The sequence below is a fragment of the Falco biarmicus genome, chromosome 5 (genome assembly GCF_023638135.1).
Source record: "Falco biarmicus isolate bFalBia1 chromosome 5, bFalBia1.pri, whole genome shotgun sequence".
Lineage (NCBI taxonomy): Eukaryota > Metazoa > Chordata > Aves > Falconiformes > Falconidae > Falco > Falco biarmicus.
The window spans coordinates 78,997,018-79,023,326 of record NC_079292.1 but is presented as its reverse complement, the minus strand read 5'-3'; the positions used below and the strand labels follow the sequence as shown (position 1 = coordinate 79,023,326).

The window sequence follows — 26,309 nt, the reverse complement described above, 5'->3', positions numbered from 1 at the left end:
GTACTTTATATAAAATCATCCTAATTCTGTACTTGATAGAATCAAGTTAAATGATATGCTGAAAAAACCTAGAAAAATACACTAGTAGAAGTTATCAGTAGAATATTTTTATCCTAATCAGTGAAACCAACAAAGACAAGTTCTGGCTTTTAATGTAATGAAATCTTTTTTCTCCATTCAGAATATAAAACAGGATAATGGATTGATAGTGGAATATTTCAAGGGTGGGATCTCCTTTGCTAAAACCACCATATACCCTCAGTAATTACACTTAGATGACTGCTGCCAACATAGCTGGAAAAGCTCACTGTGCAGGGAGATCTGGCTTTACTCTCCGATGGGATAACTTTAGATTCTCTCTCTTTCTTCGCATTTTCTGCTCCCAGCTTTGGGGCTTCCCCATGCAGTTTGATAGCTTCTGGAAGTCTTGATTTTTTGGTGTTTAACTCTCTCAGTGATTGGTAAGGCTGGATTCCTATCCAGGCCACATGCAAAATACTAGGTGGAAGAACATCTAAAAGACAAACTTTAGAGCCAACACCCCTTCGCAGATTTAATTTTAGGTGCCTAGCTCTTGTCCTATAGATTCAATTAATTTTGTATACTGTAAACATTGGCATCTAATTTGAAAACAGTACCTCATACCTACGAAACATCTTGGTCTAGGCTTGTTTGCTACTGCTATTGCTTTGTGTGTGTTTCTAGATTAATACACACACATATATATATCAAACAATGGTGTTGGCTAACATAAGAAGTGAGTATGAGAAAAAAGTATGCTGACAAATAGAAGAAGCCAGCTTTTAAGATCCTGCTTAAAGTTGCACATCTTACTAGTAGTCAAGAAACATCATCAACTCCAAACAGGGACAGAAGCAAATGCAACCTCACCAAAACTCCACGAAGACACTTAAATTAGTTACTTTTTTCAAGTGAAAAGTAAAGGAAGGATGTGGATCTCATACTGTGCAGGTATGGCATGTGAGGAGGTATGAGTACAGAATGTTAGCAGTGTACTTCTCTGGCAGGCATGGTGATGCTGAGCATTGCTGTGTCCAAATCCCTTTATGGCTCTGGCAGTAGATGACCAGTTCAGTACTATGCCAAGAACAGTATGTGGAACAGGAGAGCAGAGAAGTCCCAGCTTCAGGAGCTGCTGCTTCTTTCTTGGAGCTCTCCTATCCCACTGAGACATCCTCCCAGAGAATGGGGTTGAATTTGTGTTTCAGTTGTCAGCTGAGAAGCCTACAGTTAAATTCCTCTGCACAAGGGGAATCCAACAAGAGGACAGCTTGTTCTCTTACAGGTTCTTCTGCCGTATGGATAAATGCCTTAACCTCCTTCTGCTCCTGTGAAAAAGAGGCAATAGTAGCTCTCTTCTGCTGTCCTCCTCAGCTAAAAGATGCAGCTTCTTAAGGCAAGGACTACCTCTTGCATAAACATTTGCATCTAACACCAATTTCAGCTGGGTTTCACTTAGTATATCTATAATTCAATAATTATAGCAAAGTGCTACTGGCCCACTAATAGGTTCTGCACAATATATTGAGGTAACATTCATGATTTAACTAAACTGCCTCAAGAAATTCTGAAGCAAGAGATGAAATTTCATCTGCAACATACACAGACGTTCGCACACACAGACACCCACCCACAGGCACTCTGGCATGCACAGGTATAGGAACTTAGTGCTTACAACTACTCATAATTCAGTGAACCCTTTAAAAGGTGTTATTATTTAACATGTTTCTACAGCAAAGCACAGGTGTGCACAGTGATTTACAAAAGAATACAGACATGATCACTGCCCTCAGGGGTTTGTTATCTAGGTTAGAAGTGACACAAGATAATACAGCAGAAGATGACTTCATGCAAATGGCAGTGCAGATTTATTTTTAAAGAGATGTTCTGCAACACAATATTCGTATGTCAGGCTACTGAAATGATTGAAATGAGTTAATTAAAATAATGAACCAGTAGAAAGCCCACTGAGAAAGTCTGATTCTGCAAGGCAATGATTTCTTAATATTTATGAGGGTAGTAGTAGGGATGACAGAGTATTTGTGAAATTAGGTCTGTAGCAAAGTCAAATACAAGCACAGAATCATAGAATGATTTAGGTTGGAAATATCTGCTATTGACAGCCAAGGAGAACATCCATTCTGGACTGATTCACTCACTAAAGGCTCAAGCCTATAAAATCCCTGCACATGAAAATTTCAGTGACTAAAATGGTTTGGTAACAACATGCCCTGCTGTTGTACCCTACTAAACTGAGCAAGAAAATTGACTTGAAAAGAAATTTACTTTAAAAATGTGGTAGTACTGTCCTCCATTTCCCTGACAGGTTCAGAGTGGTGGTTTCTTTTCTGTCGGGGTTTTCTTTTGATGATGTAGTAAGCATAAAGCATATTTTCTATTTCTTAAATCAGAGTGGACAACATTTCCCTTGCTGAGCACCACACAGGTATCTCAGAAGCCTTTAACAGGTCATATTTAAACCATACTTAACAGGTCTCAAGCAAGAGCACTATCAAGAGCAAACCTAAAAAAAAAAAAGAAAAATATGTGCCCATATATCTATAGATTCCCTTACCTTTTTCTTAAATACCGTTTTTATTTCTCCCTGTGAAATGCACTTAATAAAAGAGACCATAATGCAGTGGCAAATCCTACAGATAAGAACTGTGACTGTGAATAGATTGATGTGGTTGAATTATTAGCATGGAATAGAATAGAACAGAGTATATAACAACATCTGGTTCCTCACAGCCCCGTTTAATTTAAGGATGTCAGCATACTTGAGGACCCAGTTTCTTTGAGATGCCTTCAGGAGTCCATGCTTTCTGACAAGGCTTGCAAAGAACTTTTTAAAACCCCAGTACGCTGCAAGATGTCTCCATCTGAGCTTTCATATATTATGATATATCAAACCACTAGTTATCATTGAAAAGAAAAAGCACCAAACATTCAGCAGGGAATCATTAAGTCCCACAATGGGACGTCAGTAGGTCCAGAAAAGAACGCAGGCAGGAGACAATTTCTCTGCTCCAGCTATTGCTTCCCACATAGTACTTCGATAGTATTAGCAGTAGCATTGTGAAAACACAGCCGGCTGTGACACTGCACAGGCTTTTCTCAATGGTGCAGTGTATCTGGGAACTACCCCCTCACGCTTTGTGCACTGCGTATTTCTCAGGCCATGCTCTTGTGCATTCTTTAAATGTGTGCTTAACACCATGTTCTGATTAAGCTTTGACAAAAACAAGCAGTGGTGCTTTTGGATCAAAACTCAATGTCCCCAGTTTCTGTAAGAATGAGATACAGATTGTTTGTTAGGGCTGAGTTAGTAAGAAATATTTGCTGCAACAAATACAGTTTTACAGCCCCAAAATTTCATATTTCTCTGGGCACTTCTAAACACCCTTTCAAAGATCACAGCTAACTTACCTCACAGGAGCTGTCCCAGAAAACTTCACTAAGGGACATGCTGCCAAAAGACAGTCAAAACCACAACAAAATTATGCTCACTTTGGAACAGAAATGCTGACTATTGTTTACAGTTGCCAGGAATTAGCTGAATATGTTTTGGGGGTAAATTAAATAAACCTCCCCTGTAACTTGTTGGAAGCCTCCTTACAGAAATCATGGTGGAAAGTACCACCAAGCCTTTAGAAAATAACCAAGAAATTAGAAAAATGCTTGAAAAAATGTGAAAAGCAGAGGCATAGTAAATAGCTCTTTTTAATAGACATGTTTCCAAAAGTATATAAATAGTGACAGCAAGGAGCTGCAAAACGGCAAGTGTGAAATACATCTGGCTCCTATACAGCCCATTCTAAAAGAAAATTTGACAAACCCACATGAGCAACAGAAAACAATCCAGTTGACAGAGTGATTCTAAACTGATGGCCAAAATTTTGGCACCTCCAACCATAAAAACAGTGGGAGTATAGAGATGAAAAATGCTAAATAGAGAAGAATCTGTAAATAAACCATTATGTCATAGCACTACACATTCTCAGCTTTGAAATCTGCAATGTTCTCTGTCCCAACCACATGAAACCAGAACTAGACAACATGAGCTGTCTAGGAAGAAGATGCTGAAATCATGTGCAAGTCCTGCTCTGGCTCTAGTCTGACTAAAAAGACCTATCTGGATGAAACAAAATTAAACAAGACTATTTTAATTAGACTGTAGTAGAAGATAAGGGTTTTAGGGAGGAAATGGGAAACAAATAAATATTGTAAGGAGAACATCACCCAACATGACCATCAGAAGACTCCATCAGATTTGACCTGAAAGTCCTACTAGAGTAACAGATATTTAATCTGCACCAGGCTCATCATTCAGAAGCACTTCTGAGCACTGGTGCTACAAGAGGAACCTCACGAGCATGGATAGTTATATCTGTTTTTTTGATGACAGGCTACACAGTAATCATTCAGTTGGTGCTTCATCAGTGAGTGGAAGATGAAGAAAAAAATCTGGTCTACTACTCAGTGGAGTGGACCCCTGGGGGGAGTGTAAACCAAGGTTAATGTCAAGAAAGCCAAATGCTTCTTGCATCAGCCTTTGCTAGAAAGGTCAATGGTGAGCAGAGTGGTTATAGAACTAATATAATTGACAGAGGAATACCACCGTGGCACCAGACAGAAGTAAGCATTTGTCCAGGTTGAATGATTTCCAGTTAGCTGTCACTTACCTTGGAACATTTAATGAAGCCATTTTACAGCTGTTAGTCCTGACAGCTATTAGCGCTGAAAACTTGTGGAGAACTCTTAATTAAGAAGAATTGAAAAGACAAATGTAGTGCCTTTGTCTAAAAGAAAAATAGAAAGGAATTATAGGACCAATCAGCTTAACTTCAGTAAATGAAAAAATATGGGAACAAAACCTCATTTGTAAGCTCATAACTGAGAACATGGAGATGAGTAACAGTCAACAAGTATCTGTCAAGAACAAATGGTGTTAAACCAATCTAATTTCCTTCTTTTGCCACCCAGGGCCTCAGAGGCAGAGAAGAAGCAGTTTATACTATATATCTTGGACTTAAATGAAGGTTTTGACATTGCTTTCTGTGATGTTCTCATAAGAAAACTAAGGAAACACCAAGCAGGTACATACCATCTGGAAATTGAACTTGGAGGGTAGTCACCAAAATGGAAAGATGTGATAACTAGGTTTTCTGGTGATCTGTGCTGGATCTAATACTGATTTACATGCTGGACATGACCACGGATGTCAGGCTGGGAAGGACTGCAAGGAAGTTGGAGGAAGTTTGGGTCAAATTGAAAATGACCATGGAGAAATGGTTCAGAAAAGAAGAAAAAAAGAAAATAAAGCAGAGGCAAATCAGAAAAAGAAATACAAAGATCTGTACGTGGGAATAACCAGCTGCTCAAATGCAAGATGTGAAACATCTGGTGTGAGAGCAGCTGCACAGAAGACTACTGCAAATTGAGTAAGAGTCAAAAGTGTCCTGCTGCTGTGAAAACACCATGCTGGCATGAGTAAACAGGAATGTAGCATGTGAGACGTGAAGTGCTCCTTCTGCTCTAACCCCAAGCAGGCAAGACCTCAGCTGTCGCATCTCTGGCACTACACTGCAAGGCCCAGGCCAGCCGGCCAGGAGAGCAGGGCTCTTGGAAATGCTCTGCGAGGTCTGATGATGGAACACATCTAGGCTCCTGCTGCTAGAAGGAAGGAGTAATTTGTTCTTAGCATCTGTGGAGAAAGCAGCGGTGGTTTTGTGTTCAGAAAGACAGTTTCAGGTTAATATTAGTAATTAGTAAAACATGTACCAGCAGGCATCCTGAGGCACTGGAATGACTGTGGAACCTCCACTACTGAAGACATTTAAGAACAGGAGAAATAAAAAGCTGTTGTGAAGGACATTATTAGCCTATGATAGGGTTAAGGGTCAGACTAGAAACCCTTCTGAGGGTCCTGCCAGCCCTGTTTTTCTGTGGTGATTTTTTCTGCTTGGACAAACTGATTTCAGTAGTCTATAGTGCTGATATGCAGCAGTGGATATAGTAAATTAGAGGGATAGTGGAATTAAACCAATCCCTGCTTTTAGATTATAAACCAAGAAGCCCAAAACCAATTACACTGAAAATGCAAATAGAGAAAGGATCTGCTCCAGACAGTGAGAAAACTCTCGCTGGCTTGTATTGCCCTTGGACTGAACCCAAACAGAAGAGCCTGTACTATTTTCCTTGAGAATTGCTAAATAGTGTGTTGAATAAAATACAGAATTACAAAGGAACTAAACTTGTCTGCAAAAGTCTTCATCCAGCCCTACTTAGGGTGCTGTTTGCATTTTAGTTTACTCATCTAGCTGTGCCTATTGTCTTTTACCCATTAAAAATGACTGAATGTGTCCTCAGCTTTCACTTGCAAAAGAAGACTTGTTGAAAAGGATAGGTTTGGCAGAAAAATCAAACTTCTGCCATGGTTCATTTCTTGTTACCACTGACCTATATTGTATTGTGTCATATAATCAATCTGGTGTCTTGTGTAAATACATGAGGAATTTATTTTGTTTAACAGTAGCGTGTAGTATTTTTTTTCTATCATTGTTGATAGAAAGATTTAGCAAATTACTGGCTAAATAGCATGTATTCTACAGTTTTGTATTACAAGTGAATTTACAGTTCTAATAGCTGACATTCAGTGGCAGTCTTATTCATCTAGCTGCTGACATAAGCCATTTCAGAATGATGTGTGGAATAGCAAAATATTCTCGTCTAGCTCCTCAGAAAAAGAGATGCCTTGCTAATAACTATGAAACAGTTAAATCTTTAATCCTGCACTCACAGCTGAATGACCAAAAAATGTATTTAGTGTATATGACTCTCAGCTGATTGTGGTTACATGCCAAAAATATGCTGCTGAATATATGCATGTTTGACTGTAGTAAACTACAGCAATTATGGAACTTGTAATAATTTCCACATCAGACTGTACTAAGTTTAGACTGCTCAGTTACCAGTCTAAAACTTAGTCAGAGATGACATCTAAATTAGGGGTATAGGCTGCTCCGCAACTCCAACAATGGATAAATAGGCTCCTCTCACCCTATCTGCCAGAAATCACTCATGTGAAGAAGCAATGATCCAATATCTGTCTGGCTGAGCAGCAGCTGCCTGCATTGGTGGGTACTGGAGTGCTTTTAAAATACAGCCCTCAGTCAGAATGCAAATGAACTCAAGTAAATGGCAGTAACTCAGACCAGCAGACCACAGACAAGTCTTCTCTCATGGCATGGCAGATTGCAAGAAGTGACCTTCAGTGCTTTCACCAAAGACAAAAGGCTTCATTTCAGTTAGTACTGGTAGTCATCTCCTGTTGGAGTTTTTAGATGAGGCAGTTATCAGATCAGACAATTATTACATCAGACAGAGTAACGTTCATGTTACTCATGTAAATATTCATTCTGTTTTGGGAATTAAATCAGATCTGTCTTCTTTGACCCCAAAGCAGGCATTTCTAACAGAGAAATGGATGAATCCAAGGGTCACAATAAAAGCCAAAACAGTGTCTTTTCCACCAAAATAAAATCTTGACAGAATTATTCTGATCTATGTGACAGAAAACTTGAAGAAGTCAAACAAGATTTTTACTTCTGAGACACAGATACTGAGCATATGCAGCACCAAATAACCAGATGACCAGGATATTCACTGGAAAAAGAAAAAAAACTAGCTTCAGAGTTGGGTTGAATTCCCTATCTACTGCTATTTATAAGTATTTCTTAATGTCATGAACATTTCTGGAAAGACTTGTCTCTGTTTCATTGCAGAACAAAAATATTTTTGAAATCTCAAAAAATTCCATAAAATGAGATTACTGTTCTCCATTCAGGTATCACAGGAATCATTACTTAAATATTTTTAGCTGCCCAACAAAGACTTGCTTAGAACTGATTCCAAGTGATGACATGCTAATGGAAAGCTTTGTGTACAGCAGACACATTATTTGAGCACAGAGGTTCCCCTCCCTCCCCCCATCAGCATTTTCTGATGGACTCTACTGATCCTAGGACTTTAAAGAACTGCTGAAGTAATGCTTACACTAAAGTTCAAGGCAAGTTTTGGAACATCCTCTACTTAAAGAAACCTAAACCTAAAAAATTCTTATTTCTTAGCAGGAGATCTTGCAAAAGGAATAGGATTTTCAAACCAGATTTATTTCTGAGCCCTTCTTACTTTAGAGCTGCATTGAAACAGAAGAGCGATCTCTTCGGAGAGTCAGTATGGTTTGCATTTGGTATTACTCCATTACTTGAGAGAATTCCATCACTGCTATAGCTCTCATGTGGGTGAAGAAAAGATGTTTTCCTCTTTTCCTGAAGATAATAAGTAATCAGGGGTATAACGGGGATGAGGGGGAGTGAAAAAAAGGTAAAGACAGGATATTCTTCAGTTTTACAAAACTGACTGAGGAAAGCACCATGTGAAAACTCACAGACAGGTCACAGACACAGTGGCTGTGATAAAATGGCTTGCCTTCTACTCTGGATACATTTGGCATGTATTGAGCTTCAACATAAAACATAAGCAACCTCTCTGGTTAATCTCTGAGTAAATCTACTGAACTGTGGGTCACAGCTGCTATATTGCCTGACAGGAATATGTTTCTGCTTGTTTATAAGCATTTCTACATGTGTTTCAAAGGTGTCTGAACAAAAATTTTTCCTGGGTCTGATTATGCATTCTTATTTACCCCCATCCTGAAGAAAAGAAAAAGTTATCTATATATGTAATTCCTATTACATCTGGTATTTCCAGTCATTTAATTTATAGTTAAGAATAAATTTTTTTTTAGAAGAACAAAGTCAACAAGATACATTTTAAAACACGGGTCCCAGATTTGACTTCAGCTGGTGGGTGAAGAAGAGAGGAATGAATATTGATATGCATTTTTAGAGAACACACTAGGAACTAAAACAGTGGTTCCCAAACTTTTTTGGATTGCTATCAACCCTCAGAATTTCTTGCAGACCACCAGGCATCGTTATCATCAAACTTTTAATTGAAAACACTATTAAAAACAGTGTTTAATATGGCTCTGTGGATTAGCTGCGAACCCTTTACCGTGGCCTCCTGGACCACCAGTGTTCTGCAGACCACGGTTTGGGAACCACTGAACCAGACTACACACATCGTACACCCCAACAAAACAATCCTGTGTCTGAAAGCAAAGTCAGTGCTTCCATTGCTTGATGTACTCAAATAATACACAAGTCAGTTTAACCTTCTTGGTACCTGAAGAACACAGCACCCTTTTGTTTTTCTCTTACCTTAAGTTTCTTTTTTATTGCTTTGGAGAAACAAGTAAAGGGTGCCAAAAACCAGTTTATGATTTTTTCTTGTAGGATCTTTCTCGTATCCGGCAGTGGTGTAACCTTTCAGGAAGCTATCTGTGAAAATAAGAAATATAAAACACAAAAAGCCCCATAGTGTGCACTGGTCATTCAAGAATAGTTATGATACATATGAATCCTAAAATAAAAGATTAAAAATACCGTCTAAGGTTTTTTGGTTTTTTTCTCCTCTGGAAAATTTATTCTTTTTTTTTCCTTTACAAATCTGTTAACGATGTTAAAGCTCTGTGTGTGGTCATTAAAGCATTTCAGCAACTTTCTGCAAATTCTTTACAGTTATTCTTTGGCTGCAGTATTACAAGATTGCCTGTTTATCACCAGATAAACACGCAGAGGAAAACGATGATAGCGCTGAGAAGGGAACTTGTAGGGAAATGTTATAGATCAGAACAGCAAAAAGCCAAGGGCTGTGATGCAGCCCTGCTGAAGGTCAGTGACAGTGTGGTCTCATGTGAGAGCAGGAATGGGCTGTAGCATCCCTTTTGTTCTGCCCCTGTATCTCCTTGCTTATGTGCACCCCACAGGCAACTCGGCCAACCAGGGTACAGTAAAGAAAGGGGATTATTTACCTCTCTTCATATAGTCAATAGCAACAGCTGTAACATGGAACTGGGAATGAGGAACCTTGGCAAGCAGTGGCTTCACAGAAAAAAAAAAAAAAGGAACTTTCTAAACAGACTTTTTTCTGAACAAGGCTGTACTTCCATAACAGTATCTCACTTGTTTTGGAGAGGAAATAATGCTGCCACAGCACTTCCATACCCCTTGTATGCTCAATAGCCAAGGTAATGCAGAGGTCTGAGTCAGAGTGGGAGTGGAAAAAGGTCATTACAGCAAAATTAATATCGCAGAGAAGTCAGCTAGGGAAAGGGGTAGCTTCTACTTTACCTAGAAATAAAACAAAACCTACCCAGCTCTTGTCTCTATAGTCCTCTCTTGCAATACTTTCAGCATCACTAACGGAAGCTGCTGGAGCATTTATAAAGGTGGATTAGTAATCTTCCTCATTTGTGTTGTAGTCCTCTCACATGTCTGAAAGGGTCTGGTATTTTTTACGTTGTCTGAATGCTTTTCTTTTTCCATGCAGTGCCAACGGTTAGAGGTAACTGTTGTTTTCCAGTAAGCATTGCCGCCAGTGACTCGCTTATTATTCATCTGAAATAGATAAAGTTCAGCTTGCAAACCTGACTAGACAGTGTAAAAACAAATCAAGTTGCCTCACCTCACCACTGTCCAGAATCATTGCCAAATTGCCCCCTGGTGAATGGGTTTAGGTGGGACTACCATATGGCTGGTGCTTACCTGGGGTAATATGCCCGGGTTGAGCCAAGCATTTTAATTACATATCTAATTCTGTAGGAATAAGAAATACACACGTAGTACTAATGCCCTCCTCACATTGCTGCCTGACACCGTTCCTGTAGAAAATGTGTGTACTTTCTTTAGTAAGTGCTGCCTTTCTGCCAACCCATCAGCTTTTGGCTTCTCTCCACAGGAAGCAGGGAAGCTGCGTTCACCTATGCCATTACTGCTGCCGGGGTTGCACACGCTGTCACGGCCGCCTGCAGCCAGGGCAACCTCAGCAATTGTGGCTGTGACCGAGAGAAACAGGGCTACTACAACCAGGAGGAGGGCTGGAAGTGGGGAGGCTGCTCTGCGGATATCAGATACGGCATTGAGTTCTCCCGGAGATTTGTTGATGCCCGAGAAATCAAAAAGAATGCACGGAGGCTGATGAACTTGCACAACAATGAGGCTGGAAGAAAGGTATTCCAGAAAGGATGAGGGATGGGGAAATGTGTGCACTGGAGGACGGGGGGAGGCTGGCTTGGTGGCAGGAGGCCATCCCGAGAATTTACCCCTCTCTGCTGTTATCCCACACTCACTCATCAAGTTACCTGATGGCATCTAATGTTTATATTTTGTTGGTGTTTCTTTTTATTCAGAGATGACCATGTATTGTAGCTGCTCCCCTAAACGTTTCTGCTTCCTGTCTTCTTTTCAGGCCCGCTGGTAACATAGAGGGTTTTGGTGGAGCTGTTTGGCATAACGATAAATTTTTGCTTTTCATCTCCTTCGCAAAAATCTAGCAAGAGATGTTGGGGCCCATGATGGGACAGGACTGAGTGTCTGCATTGCATTTGTAGCTATTTATTCCATTCCAAACCAAAATACTTCTTTGACAACAGCTCTAATGAAATATTTCATAGCAAATGCACAACTGTCCATTTCTCAGCGGCGGGCTACAAGCAGCTGCATAAGAATCACTTTGGAAGAAGAAATTTTAATGTCTACAACAACTAATACGTTGCTTTCAATGGAAACAATAAACATCACAGAGCTATGCCAATATACGTCCATTGAATAACAGTCCTCATAGGTCTCAAATCTTGCCCTTGAAAAAGTATAACAAATCTTTCTGCGTAGTGTATAACTACCTCAGGTGAGATTTTACTATACCCTTCCAAGTTTTTCCGCAGGGTTAAAAACATGCTGCTTCTGCCCTCCGGTGTTGTAGAAGACTCCAGTATACCAGTCCTCCACAACCAGCCCCCAAAGTTAGACTGAAATTTTCTCCTTTAAAATAGCGTGTGCTTTCAGTCCTACACTGAGCACTGGCCGCTGCGGTGGGCAGAGGTGGCAGAATTGGCAGTGACAGAAGCAGTACAATTACCTTACTGCCTGTATTTTCCTTATTAACACTCAGTTCATGCCACAAAAACTCCTGGGGACTGCAGCTGGCTGTGCACTGAAACTGAAGTACGAGCAGTTATCCACTGGCATGAAAGTACTGTATAGATTCAATGTGATGCAAAGACCAATTATGGGGCATAATCTCAAATGAAGAGACAGGATCGATACTTGAATGATGGTTGACACTGAGGTCTTGAGAGGTGAAGGAGAGAGCTGACTGAAAAGCCAGACAGAACAGCATCCTTAAGAGGTGTAAGAACAGAAGTTCTGTTCTTCTCTTGGTAAAACAGAAGCTTGCAAGACCCACTCCAGGTCTCACCACTTCTCTTAGCCTGGGCGTTTCACCTCAGCATCATACATTATGTTCAGATGCAAAAGAAGATGGAAGCCACCTGTTAAACTTGCAAGGGAGCATTTTATTACTGCTAGGTGCATTATCATCCCTGCTTAAAGTGGCGATCCTCTGTGGTGGGCACTGTGTCACCGCCACAGAGATGCTGATGCATGTCCCATTTTGAACATGGGGATGTGAAAGAGTCTAGATGTGAAAGAGGGACAAAAGAGCAAAAGCGGATGCATGGATAGAAAACAGTGAAGTCCCTTGCCCAAGGACCGAAGACAGCTCAGTATCTGAGCCAGGCACTGATCCCAGATCACCCAGTATAGCCCAATAACCAGTAACCACTAGGCCACGTTGCTGATTCTTATTAAGCAAATTGCATTTGTACTCTTTATCAGAATTTCATAAGCAGGGGACATAAACAAACCAAAGTGTGTGTTTTTACACATACCAGGGTAGCAGCATCCATGCAAATGCATTTCTCTTAACCTTTCTAAAACTTAATTTTTTTTGCAAATGTTCTTGTGAAAACAAAGGATAACACTCACTTTCATGTTTTTGAGACAGTAACAAAAAGGCCTGTAGATACTGACAATATATTTTCCCAAACATATTTTTTTTATAAACAGTATTTTGGAATTTAGCCACTTTTTTTGTTGTTGGCATTTTCAGTAGTTATTTATACCCACATATATTCATTATAATCATTAATGTATTGTATCGCTTTTAAAAGCTAAGGATGACTGAAAGGATTTGGTGTAGCTTTTTGTTTTTGTTTTTAAGTACAATCCATCAAATCCCAAGGAATGTGCTCATATAAAATATTGCTGGGGTCATGTTTAGAATTAATGTTGGTGTGATGACATACATTCCCATGAAATGGATATGCAAAGGTGTACAGTATATAATACTTAGTGATTTTGGTTCATCTGAGATCATCTACTATTTGTATAATTTAGACATTATGAATTCGAGAGTAACTGAAACTAAATTTAGGACAAAATTCTGGAAACTAGGCTGTTTTCTTTGTTTTGAGGTTGGGCCATTACAAAAGCAGCCACAGAATTTTGTGCAATTTCAATGTGAAATCACAAGTCCCTTCTGAGAATCCAGGCAGACTTGAAATCTGACCTACACTCACCTGAAATTTGGCAGTTACGGGGGTCCTGGGTAAACCTGGGTTGCATTGTGAGCTTGACACAAAATCTGAAACCAGGAGATTTTGCTTATGTGTGGATGTCATTCCGACACATTCCACATGGTCCTTACTGACACTCAAGTCAGAAACAACTGCATTTACGTCTGGACATTTGTGAGAAGCACAACACTGAGCCTCCATCTTCCTCATTTCACCTTCCAAAAATCTCACAACACAACTGGGAAAAGCTCGTACCTCTCTGAGCAAGACTCTGTCAGCATGTGACTAATCTTAAAATTCAGAAACAGTTTGGAACCAAGCTTCTGTTCATGACTGTTATTATTAGGGACCAAAGCAAGGTTATTTCCCCCTTCTTATGAATAGGAATAAAAGGTAAGAAGGAGATCACAGGCAACTCAGATTATTTTTTTATTTCTTTGTTGCTTCTGAATTTCTCAAATAATCTTTTCAACCTTAGAGTGGGAATGCCAAGACAGTAAAGGAAATATATATGCTTTTGTAGTTTCCTACAGAGATTTTACAGCACTTTCACTATTTAACATCCCGCACCCACTCACCCTCACCCCCCAACATTTACAACTCTAATTGTAAGGCTCACAGTTCTTTTTTAGTCACACCAAACTGGCTTTTTGAGTTAGGTAAAGATTAATGGTATTTAGCCAATAAATCTGTTATCTTCCTTTTAGTCTTCTCCTTAAATCCCATAGGCTCCTAAGGCAGAAACAGGAAAAAAGGATGCAGAGAGCTCCCAACCCTACCTACAGTTATTTTCAGCTTGCTCTGAAGTCAGTGGAAAGCACTTGATAACGTCACTAGATCTCTAACAGGTGGCCAGAAGATCACTGCTAGGATCACTATCCAGGACTCTGACCACCAGTTTTTCCCCCAGAGCAAATATTTGGATGCTTTCCTATACCATCACATGGATTTTTTCATATGCCGGGGCAGGAGTCTTGCCCACCCTCAGTCTCTCCCAGCACTTGTCCCAGACATGCCTGGAAGCTGGAGGCTTTTGTAATTATATCAGTGACTATAATGTTTTGCTCTCATAGGGATGTTCTCAAAAGCTGGCCTGCTGGTATTTCACTGTTGGTAAAAATAGAGTCCTGAGGAATTTCTCTTTGAGGAAAAAACAGCACGCTGTATAAATAATTGCAAAAATTTTGCAAACAGATGAAGGGGGGAAATAGTTCCGGGGGCTCTTTAACCTGAGTCTGGGGCTGGGATGCTCAGCACAACACTCTGATAAAGTAATTCCCTGGAATAAATTTATTTAGGTTTTTCAGGGGCTTTCTGATAACAGTGGAAAGAATGAATCCCCTGATTGCCCCATGTTGCCTCCCCTAATGGCTCTGCATTTCATTTCTAAGAACTGTTTCAGCTAATGGCGAGTTTGTGAAGTTTCTAATAAATTTATAATGAATAGCAACAGTGACAAAATAATGGACTTGCCATTGGTGCCATTTGGAAGAAATAAATGCTTAGGGATTCCTGGTGACATGAGATGCTACTGATGGAAGATTTATGCTTTGTGGCAAAACAGCGCCGTGCTGTGTAAAAGAGCAAAGCAGTTAACTTCACCATCAGTTTTCAAATGGCCGCTATGATTCAGGGTGGAAAGTACAAGTGTGGTAAATGAAAACAAGCCCCCAAAGGAAGACTGGTGTAAGTCTAATGCAAATGTTACTGAAAGAATGGTTTGTTGTAAATCTGAATGATTGCAGAGAGATCTGTGGGCAAAAATTTGATAGAGTAATGAAAAATTAAATACCAACAAAACCAAGTAAGCTTTGATGCTGTTTTATGAGATAGCTTTCTGCCATGTATTTTTAGAAACAAGTATCCTTATTCTGGAATAAATGAACTTAGAAAGAGTAACATCTGGGAATGCACACCATTAATCTTAACTTTTTGTTGAAAGCTTCAAAACAATGACCGCTCTCATGGGGAATCTCAATTATAAAAATGGGGTTTTCTGTTTGTTTGTTTTTAAGGGGGGAACTAAAAGAACAAGCTGACAAATTGGTAGCAGATCACAGCTTTTACCAAAAAGAAGAAAACAAATGTTTCTAACAGTTTATCAATCAATTAGGCTCTTACGATAGACAATGACTGTGGTTATGCGGAGAAAAAGCTGGCCTATTTCTTTCCCTTCCAGAAACACACCCATCACGCTGACTGCCAGCAACTCAGCCTGGTACCATCCCAATATTTATTCCTTTGTAATGTCTATGGGTTTTTCTTCTTGGTTTTTTTGAATGCCTGGAAGATGACAACATCTTATTTTGCATTTGAAACAATAAGAGTGTGGGGACAAAAAAAAAAATAATTCAGACTCTCTTCAGAAGAGATTATTAAATTACTTGGGACAACATTTCCATCTAAGCCATGGCTTGTTCTCACAGTTCCTGGCGCCACAGGACTGTGGTACTGGGAAGGGTTTTTTTGCTGACATGCCTTGGCTGTAGAACAGCTAATGAGGTGATTTGTTGGTCACCATGCTTTATATATATACATACACACACACACACACATGTAGAGTGTGTGTGTGTGTACATTTTTATGGATTTTAAAAACATTTCTATGTTTGTGCACAAAATATGTAAGGAAGTGTTAGCTCACTTCACCTCACATGAAATATTTAAATTAGTAAGTTCACTTCTGCAAGATGCACAGCATGTTGTAATACGTTGCAGGCTGCCCTCACTGTCACCTAACAGGACATAAAGGTTAGAAGCAATGCCCAGAAAACGACTCTGGATGAAACGGTTCAAAGTCCTAGTGCAGGCTGAATCCCAGTTTCAAAAGTGAAAGCCAACTAATTTTATGTTTTTATAAGCCTAAAATATTCTTTAAAATGTGACTTTGTTTCCTAAGTAATTTCAGTGATTTAAAGAATGCGACTTTCCAGGTTTTACAGCCCTAAGTCCATCATTTGCTGAAAGTTTCTTTCTCTAAAAGAGACAAACTATTTCACTGCACATCCCTTGTGAGAACACTCATGAAAGAAAAGCTTTCGATAGTTGTGCTTCATGGCATAATTTTCACTTTCCCACTTAAATTGATTTGCAGACAGATATAAATCCAATTTCAAAAAGTTTGGTGTTACAGCTTGGGTGGGTTAGATGGATAACTAATGCTTATCCATATGTCCTGAATATTCAAGCTTTGGCTCAAAAGCTCATGAGGATAGTTCTCCTGCTTCCAGTCGGGCTGGATTTACTAGCCTATTTTTTTCTTCCAGAAACACACCCTTAATATTGACTGCCAGAAGCTACATCTGGTACTATCCTACTTTTGAACATTTTGCTTTAAAATTAGAGGGGGGGAATAGCCAAATATTTTAGGACTTGCTAAATGGATTTATTCTAGAAATGCACATGCTCATGCATATCATTCTATGTATGCAAGACAGATATCATCCATCTAGTAAAATATTACTGCACCTCCTCAAACCTGACATCTCTATATAGCCTTACAGAACAAAACCAGCAATGGAATATTTTTAACCCTTTAAGATGAAACTTAAAATTTTACCTTCAAGCTTTACAGCAAATTTCATAGAAGAGAGTGTGAAATACTGCAATCACACTTGGTTTGAGGATGATTTGAAGGGTGCTTCTCAAGATTTTTGCTTTTTGCAACACTTCACTGTAAAAATAAAATTCAGGAAGTTTTAACCAATTGCAGCGGTTTATTGCTCAAACTTAGTGGCTTTTTTCTCTTCTTCTAGAAGGTAGAGAAGAGGCACAGATGGTTAGGCTCTATAGCTCATCCTCATTAAAGTAGGGAATTTCATCTGATGGGCAGGAGGTCCCAGAATCCCAGGCTTATTTTCCCGTTAGCCAAGAGAACTTGGGTAAAGAGAGCAGTGGGCTTTCAGTTTTTTTAATACATTCAGTGGAGATATTATGGGAGAGCATACCTTACCTAAGGAGGCAGGTGAAGGGCAGAAGGTCAGTTGGTGCCTCTTGGTACTTCAGAGGGTCCCCAGCCCTTCTGAGCTCTGGCCAGTGTCAGGGAAAAACCATCTCACGCTGTGGCTGGATACTGACCCGCTGCAAAGCAGTGGCCCCCTGCTCTCATCAAATTAAACAAAAGGAAAAATAGGGATGTGACAAGAGAAGGGGTAAGCACAGTGATTCAGTTCCTCATCTTCCATCCCACAGAGTATAAATAGTGTTTTGATGCTTGATGGAACAGCTTCACAGAGGAGCAAAAAGAAAAATATGCAGCTGAAGCACCCATATTCCTCTCCTGCTGGCTCCATGTCTTCAGGGCTTGGCACTACCCGAGGAGACATGGCATGAACTGCTCAATTTTGGGCTCTGTGATCTGCTATTAATGAAGGATATTTTCAGGACATTTGTATTAGAGAAGTAGCATTACACCCTACTAATGTTAGTTATACCCCTAGCTATCCACGTTAAAAAACCAAACCCAAACCAACTCAGCTTTGTTTCCCAGATGGGTCCATGAGATCAGCGTTTTGTCAGCAGTGGTGGACCCCAGGCTGCACTGAGACTAAGGTTAGCCAGTGCCCACACACCATCAGCAAGCCATCAGCTCCTGTGGCTGCAGCTGCAAGTATCCAAAGGGGTGCTGACATCTTGCGACCAGGATACATCTCTTTTGGTACTGTTATTACCCAGAACAAAAATTGATAACTTGCATATTTGATGGGGGAAGACTCCTAAGGTCTTCTATTTCTTTTTGATACTGTAGTCAAAAAGTAATATGGATTTTGTTACATTCAACATCTGGTCCAAAAATGTGCATTTCCACTAAGGAAAACACAAACCAGAACAGGCAAGCCAAAACAAACACACACAAAATGTTACTATTGTTTTTACATATTTTATTCAGATAGGATTTTTAATATGTACAGAAACTGTATCTGATGTTATGCAGTTGGGTCTAGATATGGAACTTGAAAAAAATAATTTCTTTTCATGCGTATCATTTTGTTTTATTTCATTCTTCATGAGTCGTTTTCTACTTAACTGGCAGCGGACAACCTTCAAATTGCATTTTCAGCATATGATTTATATAGGTACAAAAATGTGGGATAAGAAAGCTTAAACATTATATTTCACAATTCATTTAACAAAGTAGCAGTAGTTAGAAAATTTTACTTGGCAAGATCATACTGGGGTGGGAGTGGGTCTGTATGTGGAAAAGGGACCTAAGGAATGTTCCTATGATTAGTCTGAGGCAGCACAGTTCAACGATGGGAATTTGCTCTGGGAGGTAGATCTTGCTGTAAACCATTCAAGATTAGATACAAGGCACTGACATATGACAAATGAAACTGCTGAGAGAGTGGGTTGTACGAGCTAATGATTTTCAATCTTTAATCAGGCACCTAGCTTGGCACAGTGTATTACATTTGAGTAAATAAGTACCTTTAAGGCTCAGGGTCAAAGCTCTGATGGGAATTTTGCTGAGGAAAACCGAGCTGGAGGGAGATTTAGGAAGAAAAACGTTAGTCACTCTTCATCCACAGCATTGAATGAACAGGGTCAAATCCTGCCACCTTTTGCCAGTGGCACCTTGCTGGCAAGTGGGAAGCTGATTGAAACACCATGCAGACGGACATACCTCCAGGAAAGATGGAGCACGCTGGCTGGTCAGCAAAGAGGAACACTCCACACCATCTGGGTGGAAAGAAGGAAAAAAATGTTGCTTAGAATCTGCTTAGTTTGGGCCCTGTATTCCCTGACCTCCAAGTTTTTGGGCACAATTTTATACCCACAGCTGACTGTGGGCACACAAATTATAGCATTCAGGAATTTAACTACCTGATGATTGGGCCTGCGCTCAGTGTTGTAACCCCAAGCATTCCACATTCATGAGAGAAGCCTCCAAAAAAATAAAAAACCTGTGAGATTGGCTTCAGAATCATGAATTAATACTTTTTGAAACTTCTGGGTTTTTGAGCTTGCGTGGCAGCTTATATTTGCAAGTTCTTCCAGCACAATAAACAGTGGGAACCATTGAAAAAATACAGCAGTGAAATCAGATTTCTGTACAGCAAAATGACTCATAAAACTGGACCTTCAGAAAGACAACAAAAAAAGAAATCAAGACTTAGGATAAAGATGGAGGTTGTATGACAGACTGCGCCAGACAGTGCTGCGTATAAATGGCAGCATCTCAATGAATACACAAACCCACAGGCAAACATTTATATATACACATATCCATATATAAATATACATCTACAAAGATATCACCTAGGACACCAGAAATGGTGATATCTTTGTCTTTCAGGAACAATGACACTTTCTGTTGTATCAGGGAAGCACATCAATGACAGAGACAGAAGCTCCTTGGAAGTGTCCAGGGTGTTGAGAATAAGGAGCCTCACAAGCTTCACCTCCTCCCACTCTGAGCGAGTCACTGACTTGGCCTTTTCAACCAAACACCAGACAACAGAAACACGTGCAGAACATGAAAAAACATGTATTCTTCATCAAGATTTACTACTTACGGAGTGGATCAGGTGTGGCAGATCCATCCCATTGGTAATGCTTTCCTGGAAGTCCTTAGATCTTCGGGGTTTTTGGTGAAGGTGTAGAAAAGGTTCCTTCCACCCATCATTTTTTCATGGATTTTGCTGCAGTTCTTGTAGCTGCAGCTGCGTGTTGACCAGTGGCTGAGAAAGCTGTAGAAATGGGCTAGTTTCAAAAAACGTGCACATTTCAGCAATATCAACCAAATCTTGTAAGCGCTTTTATACATATTTACATGCATATCTAAACACCAATAGATTATTCTAACTCAGATTTGCGGAATAGGGTTGCAATTGTGCTTGGGGTCTTTGAAAAATCATGTCCTTCTGCCCAGGCATGAAGTGGAGACAGTGGAGACCCCTGAAAAACCCTGGAGTATTTCATAAGGCATTCCCCTACTCACCACCACTGAAATGCTGCCACTGCAGCAGACGGTGGCAAGTTTTCTCTATTTTCGATAGGGAATACAGGAAGGTGATACCATTTGTCAGTGGCCTTTCCAGTGTCCACAAAAAAACAGTTCATCGTAGCCTTTCTGATTTTCTTTTTTATAGTAGTCACACCTATAGGAACTTCTTCCCGCTAACCCTTCCTGGATATCACTTCTGCCTCTGCTAGGCTAACTTGACCTTGACCTGGGCAAAGCCTGTAGTTCCAGGAGGTCTAAGGTATTCTTCAATAGGATGCTCAGCTATCTTGTACTTGCTACTGTGTGTTGGCAAGGCAGAATCAAAACCAAATATTCTTTTCAATATTGAAACCCCAGAAATCTGGAAATAAACAAAACATACAATTTAAGTGAAACTCGAACAACTCAGGAGGGTGCCCTCTATTTGCAGGGATAAGCAGATCCCTACAGCTTTTATTTTAAGGCCAGTTTCTTAAGCAGTAAGCATTTTTTACTCCCTTCTACTTCATTATGCCATTGTACTCGGATTTCGGCCCTTTTATCCTTTGCCCATTTCAGTCATGTTCTGGGATCTGCAACAAAACCACTACAGGAGATGGTCTGCAGCATCAGTAATGCTTTAAGACAAGCTTGGTAGCTCATATTTCTTTGTTAGCATCCCATGGCGAATGGGAAAGATCAGTTTGCTTTGTTCTTAGGCCTTGATTTTCATAAGCTAATGATGGCTGTGGGTGTAATTGTGGTCAGGCTTAAGTGGTAGCGCAAGGGCAGAAAATCAGAGAGGCGCTTCCGTGAGGCTGGTTTCCCCTCCGCCATGCACACGGAGCGGGATGGCATCTGCTTGCCTTCCCCCCAGGCATACACCCACGACTGGAGAAGGAGGGATGTGCCAGTGGAGGTGGGAGGCTGGGAGCAGAGCGTGAGCCTGAGCACCCACCAGTTTGGGTCCCTTCTAGGGACCATCTGATGCTGGATTAATCTCCTCTAGCTTAACCTCCTCCAGCAATAGCAATAATAAAAGCTCCCCTTTCTCTTTGGCTCACAGCTGACAGGACCCTTCAGTGCATTTTATTTCCTCTAACAATTGTAATTGTTGCCCTGGTGCAACAGATATATTTGTTGCTGAACATTTGCTTGATAGTTGGGCTAAATAGTGTAAGGAGCGCTGCTTTTAAAGGGGATGGTATGCTCTGTGGTTTGAATAGGTAATAGGTGTGCTACTGTTGCCACTGCTGGTACAGGATAATTTTTTAATTATGCAGTAAACATGAATTTATGTGAAAACATGTGGCTGCTTTTCCAACCAGCCACACAGTATATATTGTTCTGTGATATTAAAGCTGGTCAAAAAATTTTAAACATTCTTTGAACACTACTTAGAGTAGTTAAGATTAAATATTCTGAATCTTACAAGACTAAAAATATTTTTTTTTCAATTTTCAAAAAGAAAATGGTTTGAATAATTTTTTTTAAGTCAGTGGAGTCCCATGAATTACTTTGGCTCTAAAGACATGTCTTGTGAAATTTAAGTAAATAGTTTCCAATATTTGGAGACAGAATGCAAATGTTCTTTAACAAAATGACAAAACACTGCATTTCCAGCTAGATGCCATGTAAAACAAAATGTGTTATAAGCATTCTGCTGGGAGGTGAGAAGATTTATAAGCATGCATTCGTAAAATTCAACCAGCAGTAATGAATATTCATATGAAGTAAACAGATTGAGATTTAGCAAGCTTGCAATACTGTTTTCCTGCAGTAACAATATGCAAATGTCTGTACACATAGGTTCTTGAAGAGAGGATGAAATTGGAGTGCAAGTGTCATGGAGTTTCAGGGTCCTGTACAACTAAGACCTGCTGGACAACGCTTCCTAAATTCAGAGAAATTGGATATATTTTGAAAGAGAAATACAATGCTGCAGTGCAAGTGGAGGTGGTACGAGCCAGTAGACTAAGACAGCCAACCTTCCTGAAGATCAAGCAGATTAAGAGTTACCAGAAACCCATGGAAACGGATTTAGTGTATATCGAAAAGTCACCCAACTACTGTGAGGAAGATGCTTCCACGGGGAGTGTCGGTACCCAGGGACGACTCTGCAACCGTACCTCTCCCAACGCTGATGGGTGTGACATGATGTGCTGTGGAAGAGGGTACAACACACACCAGTACACCAAGGTGTGGCAGTGTAATTGCAAATTCCACTGGTGCTGCTTTGTGAAGTGCAACACATGTAGTGAGCGGACAGAGGTGTTCACCTGCAAATAACGGCATCGTGCAAATGAACAGAACAAATCACCATGAGTGAAGAAAGTGGAGTACAACAAACAACGACAGCATCATTTTGCACATCTAATCTTCTTTGGGAAAAAAAAAAACCAAACAACCAACCAACACCACAACAACCACTCCCTCCCCACTACTTACACTTCTAAGGATGGTGCATTTTGGCTGGCTGGCTGTTGTAACTGCTTTGGAAACAAGGGCAATAGGATTAAGGTGATGTTGACAACCACATGAAACTTCCTCTGTCTCTCTCTTCCCGAGCCCCCCCCCCCCCCCCCCCCCTTTTTTTTTTTTACAACAATCTGGGTGTCGTAGAGTTCTCTTAGTGTTGTAAGTTATACATATCAGAGAAGCTGATTGCATTGCAGGTCCCATGAAACTTAAAAGAAAAAGACACTTTCTCCTATTTTGCAACAACAAAACCACCGAGCCCTGTGCAAATAAAGACTTTTTTTTAAGGAAACGAAATCTTCACTGACTAGAACACAGCAGTCTTCCTGCAAAAACCTAAATTTCTAAGAAAGCAGGTAGAGAGAAAACAACTGGTAGGGAGACAAAACCTCTGGTGGAAATACTCCACTATCAGTTTGGAAAAAAATAATGTTCACAAAATTACATCAGCTGCCAGTGACACTGGAACTCTTTGAATGAACATTAAAAAAAAATTATTTATGTTTTTAATAGTATAAAAAAATCTAAGCACTAACGGGTAGCTATGTCTTAATTCTGTACTAAATGTAAACTTATTGGAATTCTGACTTTATGACTTTTGTATTTGGTTCTCCCTAAGTTCTTCAATGCTACTGATCTGTTGTCACTCCACTATTAGAGTTCAATTACTGTAGGCCTTAAGCAATTACCAGAACTAAGCAAAAAGATCATGTGAAACTGTGGTTACAAATGCTTGATAAAGACTTTTCCTGCTTGCCTCCTGAATAAGAATGACTCTTTAGACTCAGGCTTGAGGCATGGAGCACCTGCTTTCAGCTCCCTGTAGGGAGTTTTATGATACAAAGACATGCTTCGACAAATATCAAAGGTTTTGCTTTGCCGTCAAATGCACTGGCAGGATCTTCCAAGCATTGCATTTTGCTTTTAATGGTTGAAAGTTAATATTACCAATAGTTTTAAATAACTTATGCTCAGTATGAACTGAGATGTTAATAAAAATATGGTAGCTGAGCTCTAGGTTGCTGCAACCTGTGAGCTGTTGTGGCTTCACAAGCATAAGAAAGCTAAAATTTGGGTTAGTTTGCATCGTTGTTATTCTAAGGTTGGCAATAATGTACCTCCCGGTAAATATATGAATGTTAAGAAAGAAGCTGACTTTACACCAGTGCTCAATTCTAACTCATACACCTTTTCCCTATGAGAGATTTAAAAAAAATCCTCGGATATTTTACTACTGTAAAATCTAGTGCTTTTAGCCCCGAGAGCCAGATATGCCCACTTACAATGCAGCACACTGAGTGACAAATGTTTGCTTGTAGCAAAGGTCGCTACCTGATTTTCTGAAAACGTGGATTAAAAACTTCCTAATGTCTGCATATCTGCATTACTAGCTTTTGCCTCATTCGATTACTTTTATTGAAGGGCTGCAAGCCATGAGCCCTCCCCACCTGATACGGGAGCACTTGCCACACCACATGATGCTCTTTGGGCAAGGGGCTGGCAGAGCTACCACTCTGCCAACTCCCATGCTGGATATGTGAACGAGCCAGGATTGCCTCCATAATTTTTGGACCTGTATTATCAAAAGTAGCTACTCACTTGGGGACCTTCGTTTGAATGCTCATGAGGACCTGCCTTTCTGATCCCAAGCACTTACCCTCTGAAAATCAGACCCCTTTCGTGAGTCTGCCACAGAGCAATCCAAAACTGAAGAGCTCATTTTTTCCATTGTTGCTGTTGGTTTCTAAATACCAGCCTTGGTGTGAACGAGTGCACCTTCAAAGAAGTCAGCAGGGGCCCTCAAAAATGCTAGAGTCACTCCATATTTGAAGTCTCTTTGATTCATGGGTATTGTTGAATAATAGTGATATACTGTATCTTCACTACATTCTTGACAGGAAGCAAATAAAGCTCCCAAACACAGTAATGCACAGTCTTATGGTACTAGATACTGTAAATATATTAGAATAGTATTTGTTAAGTACAATTGAGGAATCCAATTAAGTTATATTATTGTATATCGTTTAAATGTCTATAGAATATTTTAAATTATTGTGAACTACACTGCATTAAAAAAGAAAAAAAGGTTATATATTATAACACCAGCCACTCTGAAAAGTGGACCAAAGTGACACTTTCTCTCTTTTTTTTACATACCCCTATTTCAAATAGCTCTGTCAGCTATTGTAATGCCACAGTAGCAGTCCTACGATTGGATTAGCTGTCTAGAATATAACGTTTCAGAGCATCCTATAAAAGTTTTGCTCATGTGGGGTTGCAGCATTCAGAAATGTACTGAACAGTACAAAGCAGGGGCTGACCATGGGAATGCATGGACTTTGAACTATGTCCCAAGAAAAAGCAGTTTTGGTCAGAAAACACCATTACCACTTATGTACTGAAACATCCCCCCAAAATGGCAACCTTTTAATGAAGGTGTCTATGAACAGAAGTGGGCTACCCACAACTTTTATTTTAAAAAATGTAGTTTGATGTCAAAGGACTGTGACAACAGAAGTTTGAATGTGACCAGGAACACAATGTGGTTTAACCATACCTTAGCCTTGGCAAAACTCAAAATACTGTATGCTATTAAAGAATTTAAGAGCAAAGATAAATTTGTTTACTATGTGAATGTTTTATGGCAAGCAGAAAACAAAAGATGAAATGTGTTTCCATTAAAAAATTTTCCCCCTTCTAGTTCCCTTTCTTTTTGTTTGTTACTCATTTAGGAAAAAGAAAGAAGGCAAGAAGGCTTTATGCAAAGGTCATTTGTGTACAGGCTTCTCTGGGTGAGAAATGATGGGCAGATTCCAACACCAATGTTTTTGTGTTTTTTGAGAAACAGTAATGAACATGCCTGTGTTCGGTATCACAGTCCAAAGTCATCTACCTATGCCAGTGGTACAGAGAAACTGGCACAAGCACCAGCCTTGCTGCTGCTGGAGACTTTGGTCAGCACAAATGAGGAGACGATAAATGTTTTGTGATAGAAATGTGTCATTTGGCTCCAAAATGGTTCTTGATCATGAACCTCACATCACAGACTAGCAGAGAGGAATAAGAGGCACAGAGGAGAGTCTTGAAGGCCCTGGCTTCAGCACTTGCATATGCTCCAGCTGATTCAAGCAAGTTATGGACGCATCTGAAAACCCTACCTGAATCTGGACCTAAAAGGTTTTACAGCATTTATCTTGGTCAGAATAGTAGCAACAACCCTGATACTGAGAATAGTGTCTTCCTATACGAAATCTAAAGACAACGTAGAACATTTTTTGTGTTTGCCCCTTGGGGAAGATACCCAGCTATAGATAAAGGTATAGCCAAATTGCGCAAGAGCTAA

At 40.0% G+C, this 26,309-nt stretch overlaps 1 protein-coding gene across 1 annotated transcript in view; it reads left to right on the top strand.

The window, feature by feature from the left end:
• WNT7B (Wnt family member 7B) overlaps positions 1 to 23,038 on the top strand; it is a 40,748-nt gene extending 17,710 nt beyond the window's left edge. The window contains exons 2-3 of the mRNA XM_056342000.1: positions 10,888 to 11,159; positions 22,298 to 23,038. Of these exons, the coding sequence (XP_056197975.1) occupies positions 10,888 to 11,159; positions 22,298 to 22,777 (752 nt within the window). The 3' untranslated portion in view covers positions 22,778 to 23,038. The remainder of the gene's footprint in view (positions 1 to 10,887; positions 11,160 to 22,297) is intronic.
• The last annotated feature ends 3,271 nt before the right edge of the window (positions 23,039 to 26,309 follow it).